General features: G+C 37.0%; 1 protein-coding gene across 1 annotated transcript in view; it reads left to right on the forward strand.

The window, feature by feature from the left end:
- Window positions 1–9,331: 9,331 nt before the first annotated feature.
- The window catches only part of hs3st4 (heparan sulfate (glucosamine) 3-O-sulfotransferase 4), a 92,612-nt gene continuing 83,343 nt past the window's right edge, over window positions 9,332–18,600 (forward strand). The window contains exon 1 of the mRNA XM_030736475.1: window positions 9,332–10,163. Coding sequence (XP_030592335.1) covers window positions 9,568–10,163 — 596 coding nt within the window. The 5' untranslated portion in view covers window positions 9,332–9,567. The remainder of the gene's footprint in view (window positions 10,164–18,600) is intronic.

An 18,600-nucleotide genomic window follows, 5' to 3' on the forward strand; every position in this document is an offset into this window, starting at 1 on the left:
TCGCTCCATGCAGATCCAGTCGAGTCGTCATTGTATGGCCTTGCTAAAAAGAGAGGTTTTACAGCAACTCCACAGAGGACATTATAGCTGGGAGTGACTTCCAAAGCACAAGTTGTGGAAAGGGCAAATGGATGTCATCAATTCATGACACTTTCCACTGATAAATCGCTAGAGGAAAGCAATTTTTAGAATTAAACCAAAAGAAACTAATTCATGATGTTTCCTTTTTTGTGATGACGCCTCCAACTGAACATTTTCAGCACAGCCCTAATTGTGCCCCATTATCTGGCTGTGCTCTGACATGTTTTAAGAAAAAAGCACAGCGGGCCAAGTGTTGCATCAGTCTAACATCAACATCCTAAAGATAGCACACTGTCATAATGGGAGGATGAGTAAAAAAGAAAATACGATCAAAACGCACAAGTAAACAATATGAGGAAAAAGGGGAAAGACTAGGAGAAACACTAAATCCTCTAGAAACAATTTAATTATACAGTACATGACACAAAAACTTGGACACTGATCTGATGATATTTACTTAAAAAAATATTTTTAGGGAACCTATATTTGTTCATGTTTTCATATTTAATAGGCAATATCACTGACATAGCTCACAAGCTTGATTTTAGTGATCTATAATTCTATAATAAGATTGTTGACCTTTTTTCTCTTTTAGGTGCTATCACTGTACACTTGATAAACTGTGGGTAGCAGATGAGAAGAAGACAATGGTCTTGAAATTAGTTTTTGCTCCAAAAGAGAGAATTGGTCATTTTCTGCTCTTGGAGAAAAGAATCTTGCTTTTGTCCCTGTAAGATGGATGTTTTGCTCGCCACGATTTTAACGACACTTAATGCAATTTATATTTTAAATTTACGCACAAGAAACCTTGAAATTACCTTGATGGTAAAAAAAAAAGGCTAATCAAAATGCTTTTCAGTTTAAGGGCTTTCTAGTCACCTCTCACTGATCCTTTTGGGAATTCTCCCTCCATGTAATTTACGCTTTCCCTGCTGAAATGGGCAACATGTCCTTATGTCCTCAAATAATCCTATTGAGCATATTACTGATAGAGGTTAACTTTAAGCTATCTATCTATCTATCTATCTATCTATCTATCTATCTATCTATCTATCTATCTATCTATCTATCTATCTATCTATCTATCTATCTATCTATCTATCTATCTATCTATCTATCTATCTATCTATCTATCTATCTATCTATCTATCTATCTATCTATCTATCTATCTATCCATCCCTGTGAATCAATACATGTGGTTTAATTGATGCACCACAAGCATCCAGCAAACTGGTATAACTGCATTCATGTACAATAAAGTTAGCAACTAAAAGGTCAGCTCAAAATAGGACAAAGCCCAATGGAGTTCTCTTAAGGTCCACCTGAATTTAATACACATCCATCACTTTTTATCATCTAATTAGTCCAAAGTGTGGCAGCCTGGTCAACAATGGAGGGAGGCAGAATTATTGATCAGGAAATGGATAGTATCTATCATTTCACTTCAGCATTGCCTCTCTAGCCATTTGAAAACAGGAAAGATGGTATTGTTGTGGCAACATGTGTAGAGAATCACGAATGCCATTCGTAACGGAGTTAATTCTTTTGTTCTCTTCAGTTGCACCACTTGTACTGACCATGCAGTATAACACTTGGTGAGACAATAAACAACTATTCAAAACTATTCAATAATATTTCCTTCTAGAATGCTGTTTTTGGTTAAAGCAATGGTTATTGTTTTAGGAGTACAAGAGTGAAGGCATCAAGGGGTATGATTGGAAATGCCTGAAAGAACAAGTGGAAAACACCTAGGAAACATGGTATTTTAGATTTACATAAATATACATTTTCTTTTTCTACATAAGTTATTGTCTCTGCTCAGATGAAAAGAGGCAATTTGATGTCTACATATTGTAGGGTCTTTATCTTATGATATAAAGCTCCTTGAGCTGGCTGTTTGTTGTGATTTGGTGCTATATAAAAAAAAAAATTGAACTGAATTGAATGTTGGTCTTATTTTTGCCCTGATTTAAAAAGGATGGGAAATTCCTGTGCATTCTGCCATAATCTAGGCTGGGGAAAAAAAGAAGCTGAAATGAAATGGTAAAAATAGGAGTGGAAATATTGTTTTCAAAAGGCTCCTAAAGGTAGCATTCAAAGTCTGTCCAGTTCCTGGGTCAGCCAACAACAAGTAACCTCTTGAGTCACTGACCGCCCTTGCTGTTCCTGATTCAGCGTTCACTTGACTGATGTCTCATCTGCTCCTGGGTCTGGACCTGGATCTGTCCAAGCACAGACCCTTTCATGACCTGCCAATGCAAACGCTGTTGCCGGAGTCAGCTGACAAATCCACTGTTCTTGAGTACGGGTCATTTGACTGGGTCCGGGTCCTTTTGCAGAGATTGTTCCTGCGTGAGTAGCCGCAAAGGATTGCCACTGTGTTGGCTAACATTCCTGTTGACTGTTGTTCCCCCTGTTCCTGGAAGATGAGTCTACTCTCATCTTCCCTGTTTCTGAGTCCCAACAGGCTAATGTAGAAAAAGTTCCTGAATCATTCTTTGGAATTTCTTGTTATATTTTATTAATTATGGACTTCTGTCTTCCAATCTTTGTTTCTTTCTATTTTTATGATCACTTACTTCACCGATGTTAGTTTTACTCATATTCACTGAATTCATTGCATATTTAAACCTGCCTTTCTTCTTGTCACTTTGTATGTATACCTGCATGCGTCCATTCTTCTGATTGACTGTGTTTCACCTGGACTGTTAAGCTGCCCTTTGTTTTATTTTGTACACTGAGTTTTATTTTTTTCACTGACTTATTTTAAAGTTTTCATGGTCTTTCTTCATGGCTCTGTGTCCTGTATCGGGGGTCCTCTCTTGAACTGAAACCCTTGATAAGACAATTAACTGAAGTGCCAAGGACTGATGACTACTGAGGGTCATAGATGATTTGTCCTCTATGTCAGAACGAGGCTACCTTTCCACTGCCTGATCTGGAGTAGTCTTTGAAATAGGACAGACCATGCCCACCCGTTATGATATATTTGGTTTTAGGAATGTGAATTTTTAAAGATGAAAGTTCCAGAACTAGGACGCGGCTACAAGAATCTCCAGTTAGATCTATAATGCTAGAACAAGCAAATCAATAATATCAGTTATTCATTCTGTCAAGTGACCCTGTTAAGTTGTTCTGGCAAATTCAGCACTTCCAAAGCAGTTTTATAGCAACAATTTTAGTCTAATCTGGCAACAGATTTATGTGTTCTAAGACAAAACACTCAGTAATTGCTTTTGCGAAAATTACAATAAGAGCACTGGGGACAGTGTAGCTATGCAGTGAGTGCTGGCAAATGTGCATTCTGCAAATTCATGCTCCAAAACTATTTTAATATAGAAACAGGATTAGAGGATTTGTCAGTGTATAAAAGTATGACTGGCCAAAGAAGACAACTGCACACATCAGGGGTAAAACACAACCATGAAATTTTACATTAGGAACAAGTTTAATAACAATGTAAATCAATAGCTGGAACTCGCTACAATGAGCCATTAATTGCTATAGCTTTAATAAAGCAGTTTGTTTGCTGCTTGGCCTTCAGTTTCTCATCTCAGCACATAACTCAGACCAGCAATCCCAAACATTCAAAACCATGATCTGCTGTTGTAAGTAGATAATGCAGTTTTTAGATGTTTGGATCCTAAAAAAGCTACTATTGTTTCACATGATAATTTGGTAGATGTTTCTCAAGTTTGTCAGATTAAAGTTTTGACAAATAGTTGACAAATATTTTTTTTTTTTTTTGCCAAAGCCTGCAGTACAAAATTTGCTTCAAAACCCAGGCCAATGAAGAAGGCAGTTAGCACTTGCTTGCCAAATACCACCAGTGCACATCATTACTCATAAATATACACAATTATAATGACAATGAATAATTTTAGTGCAAAAAAATTTAATAGAATTTGATTATTACAGTAAATCCCTTAAGTTAAATAGTAATGTATAACAGATCATTAAAATATAAATGTTAAGTTTAACATGTAAACTTTTACATGCAGATATGACTCTGAAATAACCCATTCTGAAAATCAAAGACAGCTCATCTTTATTGCCTTTCACGGTTATTAAGGTCACTGCATTAAAAATCGATCAGTAGAGTTTTTGCACTTGACCTTCTAAATTCAATTAAGGTGCTTCCAAATTCCTTAGTATGCTGAGTGGAAAAAAAAAAAAGTTTAAAAAAAGAAAGAAAACGGGACACCATTTTACAGTCCAGACCTTGAGGTTGGTTGTAATTTTGTGTTCTAACAGGGTGATAAATTAAGCTTACTGCATAATCCAGGGCTGTAGCTTGGTGTTATAAGATCAAAGCACTAAAGGGGACTCTCATGTGACTCATTTTGTCCCATTCATTTATCACCATTACTTATGACTCTCTATATTTGTTTATATTACAAAATGTATCCCCCAATTTAATCACTCCTGCATGTGCTGCATAGCCAGAAAGTGACTAAAAATGAAATAACCAACAAACAAATGCTCAGGAGACATAAAACCCTAAATGTCTGCATAGAAAGAAAAAACAAAACAAAACAAACAAACTTGCTTTTATTGCTATTTATCCAAAGTGGAAAAAACATATTTTCCTGTTGTTTTATCCCAGATTCTGTTTTAAATGCAGGACCTCATGCTTCAGGTCTCACAATGCAAAGAACATGTTTTTGTGTACCCCATGTTGTTGTTTACTATGTCTGCAAATATGCCATAACCAGATTTCTGATTGTGTTTGGTTTGCTTACCCTAAACAAATGTTCTCCACAGAGGATTGTGTGCTACTCATCCACATGTGTTTGCCAGGCCCAGAAATAAAGCAGGAGAGTTTCACATCATTGGTATAATGCAAAGATGATTTGTCAGTGTGTAATTTTTGTGTAAGGAAATGTGTGATTTCTTTTTTTTTCTTCATAGTCTAAAGGTGCTCCACAGTGTTGTTCTACATAAAAAGTATAATAAAAATAATAATAAAAACAAAATAAAATAAATTCATGCCTTAAAACAATCCTTCTACTCCAGGACGAACACACAAAATCTTTATATTTCCAATCTTCCTGCTGAGAGATTCCACAATGAAATTCATGAGGAAAATGCCTTCAAGTATCACTCAGGGGCATTTTCCTCATGAATTTTATTATCTCCATTAAATGCAGACAACAAGATAGGAGATTCTCCTGAACCTGCGCCAGCACTACTTAAGGTAGATTGCTGCAAAAGTTTCTGTATCTAGATTATATGTTTCTTTATATATGTTTATGTCAAAGGAATGAAACGTGCCACGCTTCTGCACTGTGACATTGCAGTCTGTGATTAATTCACAGGGTGCATGAAAGAGAGAGAATTCAATTACAAGGTCATACAAATATTGATTTACTGATTTGGGGGCCAAAGACAAGTTTGCTCTTTTGATAGTATTTTCTCCTTGCTTTTGTCACTATAGGCATGGCCACTTAAATCCATTTTATCATTTCCTTTTCAAAATGTAGGCTGATAAACCATTTTTGCAGGTACTAGCCCCAGTGGAACAACAGGCTTTGATTCTGCTGGCCACAGTACTCTGACTTTAATTGCACTGAGCCCCGTAACAGTTTGAGCGTATATGGTCTGCCAAAACCTTTCCACAATAGCCGTTCATCTCAGCTCCACCAGACAAGCTTAGACTGTGGCAGAGTTCAGAATCAAGTCATTTCATATTAGTAGACTCAAATCTCAAAGGTGGAGCTGCAGCTCCTGAGCTGTAACTATATTGAGAAAGTGCCACAGGCCTGATGTAGTTTGCACTGGCAGCACAGAAGCTTCATGTGTGTGTGTTGTCATAAGAATTATTTTGGAGTCTTTGGGGTTTCAGCATGAGACTGTGTGTTGCAACTTCAGATGCTCCATCAGACACAGAAGAGTGTCTGTAGTCACATTAATTCAACATAGAGATGATGTGTCTTGCAAGAACTGGCTCTTGACTAACCAGGCTGCATCCCCACTATACCACAGGAAAAACTGGAACTGGGAATCATTTGCTGGTGTTCTACTGATTTGTTTAGATTTTAAAATTTGCAGTTTGTCTCATGATATACAAAACATGACATCTTTTATAGTGAATTTAAGGATCTCTTTTTTTTTGTTCAAAAAATGTAAACATCATGGACTAGATGTGTCCTACTGTACAGTATGTGTGTAGCCTGTAAAATAAGATTTAAAACAAATATTTACGGTATAACAGTAATTTAGCATGAATGAATATTGAAAATCAAAATTGCAGTGGAACTGCAGACACAATATTATAGATGAGACAATAAATATTTGCTGAAGATCTAATATGGATAATTCCTATCCAAATGCAATCTAGACATGAGGCAAACGTTAATGTGAGCGCCAAGGAGTAATACCTCCTTTGGCTCGGAGTCTTGCCCTGATGAACACTAAATATTTGCTGCTCCACTGTGACTACCCTGTGCTAGTTGCATGAAATAATGAGTTAGGTGGGTTATTTTAAACTGTAACACTGTAAAACATGTAGCCTAAATCCCTTAAAGACCTGTTGCCTGTAAGTTAGGGAAATATTTCATTTTTGATCTTTGCCTTTTGACACAACCTGTAGATCAGTTGTTTGGAGTGTGAAGTAGAGTCTAAGGGTAGATTTCAGTAAACACTTTTTTTTTTTCTGCACGACCGCTTATTTGTAAATGCAAATAGAAGCAATGTGTGCACTCAGCTTCCAGAGGGAAAGACGATCTATGAGCAATTTATGAATGGCTCAGATAACGGACACAACAAAGGGAAGATAAAATGGTTCAATATATTTTCTCATGTGCTCATGTGATAATCATTTATCATCAGCAGTGAGTCGAAGCTTCCTTCTTAATACCGTTTCACTTGTGTTATTAACACGGGAACATTTTGCAGCAACTACTTCATAACCAGAGTGTCGGAACATGCTCAGAAATCTCTGACAGAGTGACTCTTAGACAGGTAGGTAGTCTGATAACAGTGGGAATTCACAAACGGTGCAGTTCGTGTTTGAGAGCTCTCTGCTTCTCCGAGTGGCAATTTATGAATACAACAATTTCAACAAACCCATTGAGCTCTCCTACACTCTCTTGACTGCCAAACACCCAGTAACCACTGTGCTCCAAACACTTGTTCATACTTTCTTCCCACTCAGCCAATCACCTGCATTGCTTACTTGTAGTTTGGTTTGTCAGTGACTTTATTTTTTTTATTTGTTTTTTAATTTATTTAATCATAGATGGAATGTAAATTCAAAAATGTATCTCTGCATTGAACCTAGTGATACTATTTATTGGGTATTTGAGGCTACACTGAGGTTTGTTTTCCAAGCAATAACTCTGATTTGTCCATAAAAATATGTGTTGATAGTAAACTGTTGCTTAGCTACACATCCAGGAGTTACAGAGAAACATTATAATTGGCATATTTGACACTGTGTTTGGCCATCTGGTTTAAAGTTCAATATTCACTCTCCTCTTTCTGAGTTTTTGGTCTCTACTAACTCTTGAAATAAATATGTGGGTCTGTAACCGATAAATGCCCCACTGTGTCCACCAGTCGCTAAATGTATCTTTTTAATCTGGAGTCAAGTTTTAGACCTTAAACACTGACAACAGCTGAGACCAAAAATGACCAACTCCTTAAACCCAAGATGAGCTACAGATTTGGCTTTGAACGTTAATAAATATGATTGAATATGACTCAGATAATCACATTGTTTTCCAACCTGTTTTCTGAATGTCAGTTCACCTTTTCTTATTATAAAAAAACTATAAATTATTACAGCCTTAGACTAATATAGCCCCTGTAAAAACTTTATTCATGTCAGCAGTGGTAATGTATGTTTTCTTTCTGTCATGGTAGCTCTTATGATGACATTTTTGTTTTTATTTTTTTTTTTGCAATTTAGTGAAAATGCACTGGCTGAATCCTAAATAGCGCAGAGAACTTTAAATATAGCAGGGATTCGCTGTTTTGAGAAGCAGGCATTGCAAATTGTTTGTGACCCAGTACTTATTGTGACGATGGCTCTCCTGGTGTGTTGGAGGTGTGTGATGAATGAGATTCTCTAATACGGGGAGACATTTCGGTGGCATGCAATTTTAGAACCTCATATCGTGGCAACAAAGTGTACAAGTTAAGGTCTACTGAATATTCTCATCAGTAATTATAGTCTGCAGCCCATGTATAATAAATTCAGTGTATAAATCGGCTAAGCAACATCCCCGTCCTCAGCATAAAGCAGAACACAGAATTGTTCTCTGTCTTCTTTCACTTGGAAAAGTGTTAAAGAAAACTGACATTAGCATCAACGTTTTTAATTTAAAAACGTTAAATATCAATTTCACCTCATATATCGGGTTAAACTTTGCTTCTGTTTCTTTCTCTCTTGCATACACTCGCTCGTCTTTTCTAAATAAATGCGCCGCAAAAAACCAGCAGGGTGCAGACATGAGCTTTCTGTAAAAAAAAAAATATAACCTCTATCAAAATAATCTCTCTGATATTGAATTTAACAGTGAACTTTATATGGAGCAAATCACGCTGCAATAAGCTCTCACATATTCCAGTTGCGTGAGCCCTATCTCTCTACAAGTAGATCTATTCGGGAAAGATCAGAGGCTTCTTTCTACATAACTATCTTAGATTAGGAAATCTGACGTTTCTAGCACTACTTGTGCACGGACAGGGGAAAAGTGGGTGTACACACTAGTTGTGCTGTGTGGCTCTATAGTGCTTCAGCTCAGATGAGCTCACCCAGCCGAGGCGCACATCATAGTATCCTATCACTGTGAGAAGGCGTAAGGACGGCGAACAGCATCCTGGTAGTCAGTGGGAAGTGTGGATGCTTTGTTTAAAAGGAAACCGAGTTTCTACTATACAAAGTAAATAGAGAGAAGCGTACAGGATTGCGCGCCAAACTGTCTCATGTTGGAAAGATTCAGTGGTTTTTGTAGGTTGCCTGTACGGATGGGAATCTACTCTTTTATGGGAGACGGGACTGGACTTCGGGCTGAACGGTTGGAGAGAAAACGCGTACTTTAAACACTCTGCTTCTCAATGCCTTTTGTAAAATTTTTCCCCTGTTCATAAAATGCCAGGATTTCGTCCATCACACGCTGTCCATTTCCAGCCAGGCTGCTAATTTGGAAGGACGCCAGACCTCCAGCTTCTCATATCTGCAAGTTCAGTCCAATAAATTGTGACATTGTCTGTCAGCCTTGGAATTAGAAATCGATACTCAAGCAAAAGGACGCGATATAAATATATATATTTTTTCCTTTCGGAATTTTAACGATCTAGTTCCAGCTATCCTTATAAATATGCGATTTGGTTGGATTAGGGTGGTTTGGTCCAGCTTCACGCTTTTTTAGCTGGAGCAGCGTTGATAGTGACTGATTATTGCTGTTGATTTTGTCCATGCAAGACTCGGGGTGGAAACATGTCTGACCACTTCTTTGAGAGGATCATTGCTATCAGAGATGGCATTTTGGTCCAGCACTTCGGTTTTCACCTCTAAAGTGCCCCGAAAAATCTTATTCATGTTCACCCTCTCCCTGTCTGTCACCTACTTGTTCTATAGCTTGATGAGCTGCTACAACTCGCTGCAGTTCCCTCTGCAAGAGACCTATGTGTATCAGGGGAGGCTGGTGACAGAGGAGACAACTTTTGTAACATTGAGAGAGAAACTTTATTCCACTTCCCAGGGCTTTGCTGAATTCACCGAATCCGAGAGAACAACCCCGGTTTCCATCGCGAAAGAACATGCTGAGGCCGAACAAAGAACAGTGGAGTGGATTAGGACTCAGCCGTCTCCAACTAAATCGGCGGCGGCGTATCACACCACCGCGCTGGAGAGGGAGCACCAGGAATTCAGCACCACGGACAGCGAACTCAGGGTGAACTGCACCTCGGATTATGGAGAGAAGAAACTTCCCCAAGCCATCATCATCGGGGTGAAGAAAGGGGGAACTAGAGCCCTGCTGGAGGCTCTCAGGGTGCATCCGGATGTCAGAGCAGTTGGAAATGAGCCACATTTCTTTGATAGGAACTACGAAAAGGGACTTGATTGGTACAGGTGAGTTACCTTTTCAGTCCTGTGTGGTTATTTACATCCACAAGGCACACACACACACACACACATACACACACGTGTGTGTGTGTATGTGTGTGTGTGTGTGTGTGTGTGTGTATATGTGTGTGTCTTTGTTTGGCATTTGCTTTCTAGTTATAATAATTAATTTTTCCGTTTAGAAATCAGCTTCGGGAGAGAGCTCTCATGTAATCCCACTCACTGAACATAATTTCTGCCTTCACGGTAGAACTTTTCCATTTGTCAATCTGCAATTTCAGTTGCATTAGCCTACTTACGCTAAAATTACAAAGCAGAGACTAAAAAGAAAAGCATTGCACTGTAATTCTCTGTACCGATTTTTCGTACATACGCAGTGGAGCCAATAGTAGACAGAAAGTGTCGGAAAAATCGACTAGAACAGCTTTGGAGAGTGGCTGCTGTACCAGTAATGCACGCAGGATTTATGACATTTGTCTAGAACATGATGTGGTCCTTTAAAATACAGTAATCCATTTGACTGCTCTTGTACATGCACCAGATGGATGAAGAGAGCTGTAAGAGTTTTTAATCAGACAAAAGCAAGAAGTATTGTCAGAGTTTTAATTTAAAGCTTCCCTTGTTTTAATCATAAGGTGTATAATTAATACATATTAAATTATATTACATTTTACACCTGGTGTGACTGTCACACAGGGGGTTAAAGGTTAGACTTCTAACAATGAAAGCACCAGAAACAGAGGACCGTCCCCATGTTTTTTTTTGTTTGTTTGTTTTTTAATATTTCACCCTATATATGTTTATCCTCTCTAACATTTTATTTTATTTTTATTTTAGGCCTCATATTTTGATAGAGCCAATGTGTGCTTCACCCGGCTGAGTTTATCTACCAGTAAAACTGAAACACACAACACTTTGGAAAGGAATTATCAAAGGAAGTTATCATGAATGGCCAATAAACTATTAATAGGAAATGTTCAGATTTACTTTTTGACAGTAAAAACTGAAACTGGTTTGTTGTGTAGTTAATCCTTTCACAGCTCTAGTTTTCCTTATACCTTTATACACAGTTACACCCATGCACACAAATGCATGTTAATAGTTACAGATTGATCAATAAACAGGTCTACTGTATATTACACAGAGATATCCCATAAATCTACAAATATATATCAGTATGTTTTGATTTTATGAGTCAGTTATTCTTTCCTGTAGTAAAATGAAACTACAAATTACTGGGAAAAAAAAAACTGCTTTCTTTTTATAATCCTATCTTCTAATTGACTAATAATACCATAAGTGCTGGATTTCTTATTTTTATTCTTCTTATTTATATGTGTGTGTATATTTGGTTGCAGGTACAAAATACATTTCACTGTGTATTGTACTGTGTATAACTGCGCATGTGACAAATAAACACTTTCTTATCTTATCTTATCTTATCTTAAAATACCCTTTGTATCAGTTTTGCAGCCAGTTCCCAGATGTGTTTGAGTTGGTTACACCACCTTCCATGTGTGTGATAGTTGAAATTCACTTTGACTCCAGGTTTATTTGCCAGGGAACCTGTTTATCACTAATGTGTTTATAGTAGAAAAAAATCAATTTGGGAGTTCGTTCATGGTCAGTTGGTCATGGCTCAGTTAGGCGTTGTTTTTACATAATGATGTTTGACCAGGGGAATTTTCTAATGGACTCAATGAGCTGATGAGAATGACACTGACTCAAAGTCCCTTCTGTTCCTCTGTAGATCTAAGTCTGTTACGCTGGTGTTTGGGTTGTGGAACATCTGCTTTCATCTCACTGTGTAGATATGGGAGCTCTCAGGCTGTTCATTTATCCTGTGCTAATGCAAGCTGTTTCATTATGCTTACGGTGAAAGGCTCATTAGACAGGAGGATGACATGCTCACATAAATAATAATAAATGTGCTTGTGTGTTCTAGGGTCCCTGGGCTAAATAATTCCTGAATGGGGCATTTAATTTTGAACATTCACCTCAAAATGACACATTCAGAGAGGAAATAAACATGCAAGAAACATTTTACATCGATGGGTGGGTTTCATTGAGAGGGTTGAGATGTTGACACGTTGCGATGGAAAAAAGTGAATGGCTAAATGGTTAAAAAATTATCAAGAGTTGAGCCATCCTTTTGTCATTGATTTAAACATTAATTCAAGCAAAGTTTGTTTGTTTCTAAATGCTAAATGATGTATTATACTGCCTCTCTCTTCCCTGTCGGTAATGCTCTGGCTAATGCGCACTTAATGGAAGTGAAATTATGATCACATACTAATGTTTGCAACAGTTTGACATTGCTGTAGTTGAATGAGACCAGTAATCTCACAAAATGGGATTCATAAATTTGGGGCTGTCTCAGTAACACCTGCTCTACATTTTGAGGGCTATGGTAGAAGATCTGTAGGGAATATACCAATCTGAAGATACCACACAAGTACACAACAGAATGCCTGTGCTTACTTTTTGCCCGTGTTTTTCTAAGAGATGGTATTAACAAAAGATAACAGAACTTTATAGTTTTCTACACATATCCTACAAATCTTCTTAAATTCAGGTCTAATTAGGTTTAGAGAGAATTTGGATTCCATGTATATGCTTTGGTTGTTTTTGCTATTTACGCTGTAATTATTTCAGCCAGAATTATCACTGTGATATGGTGTTGCGCAGGTGCACTTCACATGCTATTTCTACACATTTTGATCTTTTTTTGCATGTCATTGTGTGGAGTTAAATAACATACACAAAGGTCAAGAATAAAAGGTTTTGCTCTTGACATGCATACATAAATCAGTTTGGTGTGTTAGCAAGTTGTGTAACATTACACGTCATGTCTTTCTTTTGCCTTGGAATGTACTTTGTGTCGAAAGGAGGTGGTTTGACTTTTTGCCATTATGCTCTGAGATAGCGGTCTGTGGATATAAGCTTGTATAAGTAAACTCTTCCTACAGACGTTATCTTGTACACAGCCATTAGATTTTTGTTTGTTTGTTTTACTGTTAGAGTCAACTCATTGTGCGTACAAGGCACACAGTGAAATGATCGTTCCAGATCACTCATCCAGAGACGAGCATCCGCGGTCATGCGGCCAGAGACCGGCGCTACCGTTAGGCAATGTGGTTTAACTGGCTTGCCCAAGGCAAGGCACGGTGCAGGGACAGGGGCTCTAACCTGCAACCTTCCAGCTGCAAGGCGAGCGCCTACCCACTTTATTTACAACAGTTAGACAATATTTGCTTACTATTATCCTTGCAGAAGAATGCACGTTGTACCATGAGGCTGTGTGCATAATTACTAGAATGTCTTGGAGACACAATCCAGTCACCTTCATGATTCTGCTGCAAAGTATGTTTTAGGCTTTGGAAGTTAATTCTAAGTTTAACTCTGGAGTTTTAGGACTACAGCAATGGTCATTTACTTGTTTTGGTACACTATGGTAACTCATAGCACACACTTAACGGGCTCTACGTAGTGTGTATGTTCAGGATAACAGATTAATACATATAAAAACCATCATTTACTGACCAATCAACTCTGTTGAAAAGAAGTGTCATTATCCAAGGAAGGTCTTTTGGACATAAATATCATGATAGAATTCAGTAAAAACCACTGGTCTTGCCCTACATTGCACCTAATAAACCAGACATAATTGCATCAAAAGCCCAAGTAAAATACTCAGTCAGAATGAACAGGCCCTCATCACTTTTTAGGGTTTTTTAAAACCTTTTCATCAACTGATCAGAAGAAAACATGTCCAATATAAATGTTTTAACATGATTACTTTTTGACTGTGTTCTCCCAGCGCAGGACAGATCAGGTTGTAAATGTATGGGACATCTGCTTCTCCACTTCCCCAAAATAGCAGCATCCAAGCTGAACTTCTTCATTGCAGAGTTTCCTTTGAATTCAAACTCTTAAATAATTAAAGAGCTAAGAGCAACGGAATAATGGCAACTGCTGTGCTGAACAAGTGATACATATCCATCTTCAAGCAGCTAATCACACGCATGTGAAAGAGAAAAGATAGCAAATGATGAAGACGGATGCATAACATATTCATCACTTTTATATATGTCACACTGTTCTGCATCAGTACATGTAAACACCAGAGCATATTAAAGCCATATCCCATGAAAAGAGGTGACACACAATTTTTAATTGGAATGATTTCAATCAGAATGAAAAAAAAAAAAAGTGTGTGGATTCAGCCACAGCCAATGGGAGTTATAGATTCTCAGCAGCAGGAACTTGATTTATTTTATTTTACTTTTTTCCTGCTGGATGCAAGAATTTTCTGAACCAAAGCTGTAAAGGATTGTATCATATGCTGCCCTTATATTAGATTTCTTAGTAAGCCTTCTACTGATTTTACTTTTTTTTTTTTTTTACATCTGTATTTGTTAGTCACAGGACCATTTACCCTGCCAGGCATGGCAAGGCTAAATGAGGCTAAAACCCTCTTAGACACAATAAGAATGCATCTAGGCAATGCATTAATTTTATTGAATGCAAAATAGTGAGTTGTCATCCTCCATGATGTGTTTTGCATTTATTTAGGATTAAAAATAGCTTTTTCTGTAAGAAATATGAGAACCTGATACTTTTTGTTTGATTGCACTTATATGGACTTATTGTAGATGTAATGGACCATCTACACTTTACATCTACAACAGCTGCTTGGCCATGGAAACCTATGCCATGAAGCTCCTTGTGCACAGTTTTAAAGCTGATGTTAATGCCAGAGGAGGTTTGGAACGCTGCAGTTCAAAGTCATGCTTATACATTGCTTAATTTGCATATAATTATATTTTTTTAAATTATGCTTCCTACTTAGTACTTAAGGGATCACTATGCAAAAGTATCTTAACAGGTAATCTATGACACACCAAATGTCAAAATGATAAAAGTTTCTACAGAGAAAATGGAAGGAAAATTATAATTTCACACCTTTTGTATATTTCAGTAGAAGATTTTTAACTGGAATTGTATCACAAGTATGAACTTTTTTTTTTTTTTTTTTAAGTATTTCTAACTGGATGTGACTATATAGAAGGTTTTAGTTTGTTGTATGAAGTTCTGTGGTCATAATATTTTCTGCACAAACCCACCACATGTGATAGTCAGATTAGGTTTCCAAGTTTAGTGTAGGACTGTTATAAACCTCCATAGACAGGCCCAGATTGGTGATTGGTGCTGTGTTCTTGTTTTTAGCACTCTTGGATAGTTTCTCCAGTGTGTTTTGGGCTTACTTGAACAAGCAATTTGCAATGTAGTGCCATCATTACCGCTCACAGAGGACTTTCATCAGCCAATTGGCACTTCTAATGCTGCCTCTATTTCTGAGTAAAGAGGATAAGCTATCACCGCAAGGATTTAACTTATCTGTTCTCTTGAGCTTGCATCAACCTGGTGCAAATGCCCATCCTGGAAAAAGAAATGTTAGATGCATGGTGACCAACACAGCAACTGTTTCCTCCAGCTTTCTGTCTGTGTTCATGCATACAGTACTTTAGCGGGAAAAAAAATATGTGCCTCATAAATTGTGCTAAAGAATTTAATGATTACGAGTCATTCATTAAGACTTGTGTCTGATGTGGGTAAACACTCAGCAGGAATTCACTTTACACTGATTTAATGAGGACCTATTAGAGAGGTTGACTGTTTGGTATTTTCGTCACTTTTGCAAAATGTCAAACAATGGTGTTTACATTAATGGTAACTAATCGGGTTCTTGAGGAATCACAGGCACAGCAAGAATCTATGAAGAAAAAAAGAATGCTGAACTCCTGTCAAAAAACCTTTAAAAAGTCATGTATCAGTAACCATGGTAGAAGACTATCAATTTTTGGACTGGCAAATGGTAAATGGACTGGTACTTTTATAGTGCCTTTCTACTCAGTTGAATACTCGCAGCTCTTTCTACAAATCTCATTCACCCAATCACACATAGATTGAGACAGCATTTTTTCTATGCCTAAGTGCTTTCTAGCATTCACACAAACACTCACACTCTGATGGATGCATTCAGGAGAAACCCAGGGTTCAGTATCATGCCCAGGGATACTTTGGCATGTGAAGTGGAGAAATCAGGGATCAATCCACCGACCTTCCAATTGGTAGATGACCCACTCTACCACCCAACCCACAGCTGCCTGATTTTTTTTTATTATGCTTATAGTTTAAAAATGGTTAAAAAAAAAAAATCAATCCAAAATAGATTTTTTTCAGTCCCTTTAACATCTAAGTTGCATGGAATATTAATAGTGGCAGTATCAGCCTACTACACAGCTAAAAAAAAAACACACAGTTTTGAAATGTGTCAGATTGTCCATTTCAGATTAATTTTATTTGAAAGCGTGTGTATCCAGATCAAATAATACAGCAGGGAGCATGAGGTTTCTCATCTATTGAGGCTCAGTGTAATTCTGTTCCACATTGATGAATGCACTGGAAAGTCAGTAGTTAGATTACTCTTTTCACAAATCAGAATAGCTTTCTGCCCACTAAAAGAACATCATATGAAGCTATTGTGCTGTGAATTATGTAATAAATATGTAATTAAATAATGTTAAACATCAAAGCCTGAATGCAATTTGTGAGCAAATCTGAGATTCAAGGTAATTAAAAGTGCAATTCATACTAATTGTGCCGGTAGTCTAATTTTCAACTTCTGTAGCCTATATGTATGAGGTATAAAATTGAACTTAGTGAACAATCAATACAGGAGTCTGTGATACAGCTACATCAACAGAGAACCATAGATTAAAACCCAATTCCATGTGAAATTCATCAAAAATCAATATGACTCTGAAAGGAATATGCTGGGTAAATTTCAAGTAGCTCTGTCTCTGTGTGCTAGTATCTGCAGCCCATAAGTGCACGTGCTTGTGTGTGTTCTATGCACTCCACCTTCTTTGTATTTGGATAACCTGTTACATACTGAACTTTCTTTAGGACAGTAGATCTCAAACCTTTCAGGCATGGCCTACTTCACAGGGTGCAAAGTGTTTATGTCCCACACTCTTCAAGTTTTTATCCTTCATTAATTAATAAAAAAATATTCAAATTTTACTGAAGTAAAGGTCACAGATAAGCATTAAAAGCAAACTCTTATTCTTTTTTTCTTTTTCTTTTTTGCCAATTAAACCTAGTCATTTATCTTAGTTTCACTTTGCATTTTTCCCCTGGCTGTCTGCACTCCATCTGCAGTGGCTCCATGCCCCACCAGTGGGCTCTGCCCCACATTTTTTAAAACAGCTACTGAAAACTATGAAAGAAAGCCTTAACTGGATCTCAACTAAAGAACTGTTATGCAAGGTGTCCAATAGTAAGACTTACTGAAGTCACCACTGACTCTTCCTCTAATATAAAGAGGATATGATACAGAATAATTGATTATGGTTACATTAGTTTTAAAACACATCGTAACTGATTATTGTGTCAAATTGGGGATTAACTACATATTAAATCAATAAGAGGTACAGATACGTAATTCAGAAATTGACTAACACGAATTGTATGTTTGAAACACAGCTATCCTTAAAAAAAAAAAATAAAAAAATCCATTCATTTAATCTGCATATATGCCAGTTCATGGTTTTACACCCAGACACAGTCACAAAATAACTAACCAAAAATATAGCATTCATCATTTACTCATAGGGTTTCTCAGTAAGACTTAATAGGAAGTAAAATTGATCTATGTTCTAAGGTTCATCAAATCATTGGTACTAAGAGTGGCCCAATACTCAAAGGTAATACAGTAGCAGGCAGAAGAAAATATAATGTTCTTTATTAGAAAATCCAGCATATAAAAACGGCAGGTAACTATTCTCAATAACTTATAAAATTAACAGCCCCACAGGGTTCAGTGTCAAGAGAAAACGTTGAAAAATACATAATCCAAACAAATCTATTTTAAAGGTCTTGTATGACTTTCTGTTTCAAATTTGAACATAATTAAATATTAATGGGTAATAAAATTAGTAAACATTAGTAAAAAGTAATACAAGAAGATTACTAATGAAGATGCGAGTGGATCATCAGCTCAGCAAAGATCTGTCTGAATGTAATGTTTAAACATATTTAACCATAAGATAAACTGGTTACCTGTGAACCAGAGCCAACATTTTCCTGAGGTTTGGAAACTGTAATATGTCTGTGTTATTAAAATGACATTTTGCAATAAAAGCTAAAGGGATGTGCCCATAAATCTTTGGAAGATGGTCTTACCTTACCATCTCTGTGCTGAGCAACAAATCAGCAAGAGCATTCAGCTCCATAATGATTTCTCCCAGCAGATGCGAGTTTTATTTGAGCAAATTCTAAAACTATTCTTGTTCAGCACCACTATGCCTCACATTTAACTGTACTTGGTAAGTGCCATTTTTCCAGATGCAAGATTAATGTTATGAAGTATTTCAGA

The sequence above is a fragment of the Archocentrus centrarchus genome, chromosome 8 (assembly GCF_007364275.1).
Source record: "Archocentrus centrarchus isolate MPI-CPG fArcCen1 chromosome 8, fArcCen1, whole genome shotgun sequence".
NCBI classification, from domain to species: domain Eukaryota; kingdom Metazoa; phylum Chordata; class Actinopteri; order Cichliformes; family Cichlidae; genus Archocentrus; species Archocentrus centrarchus.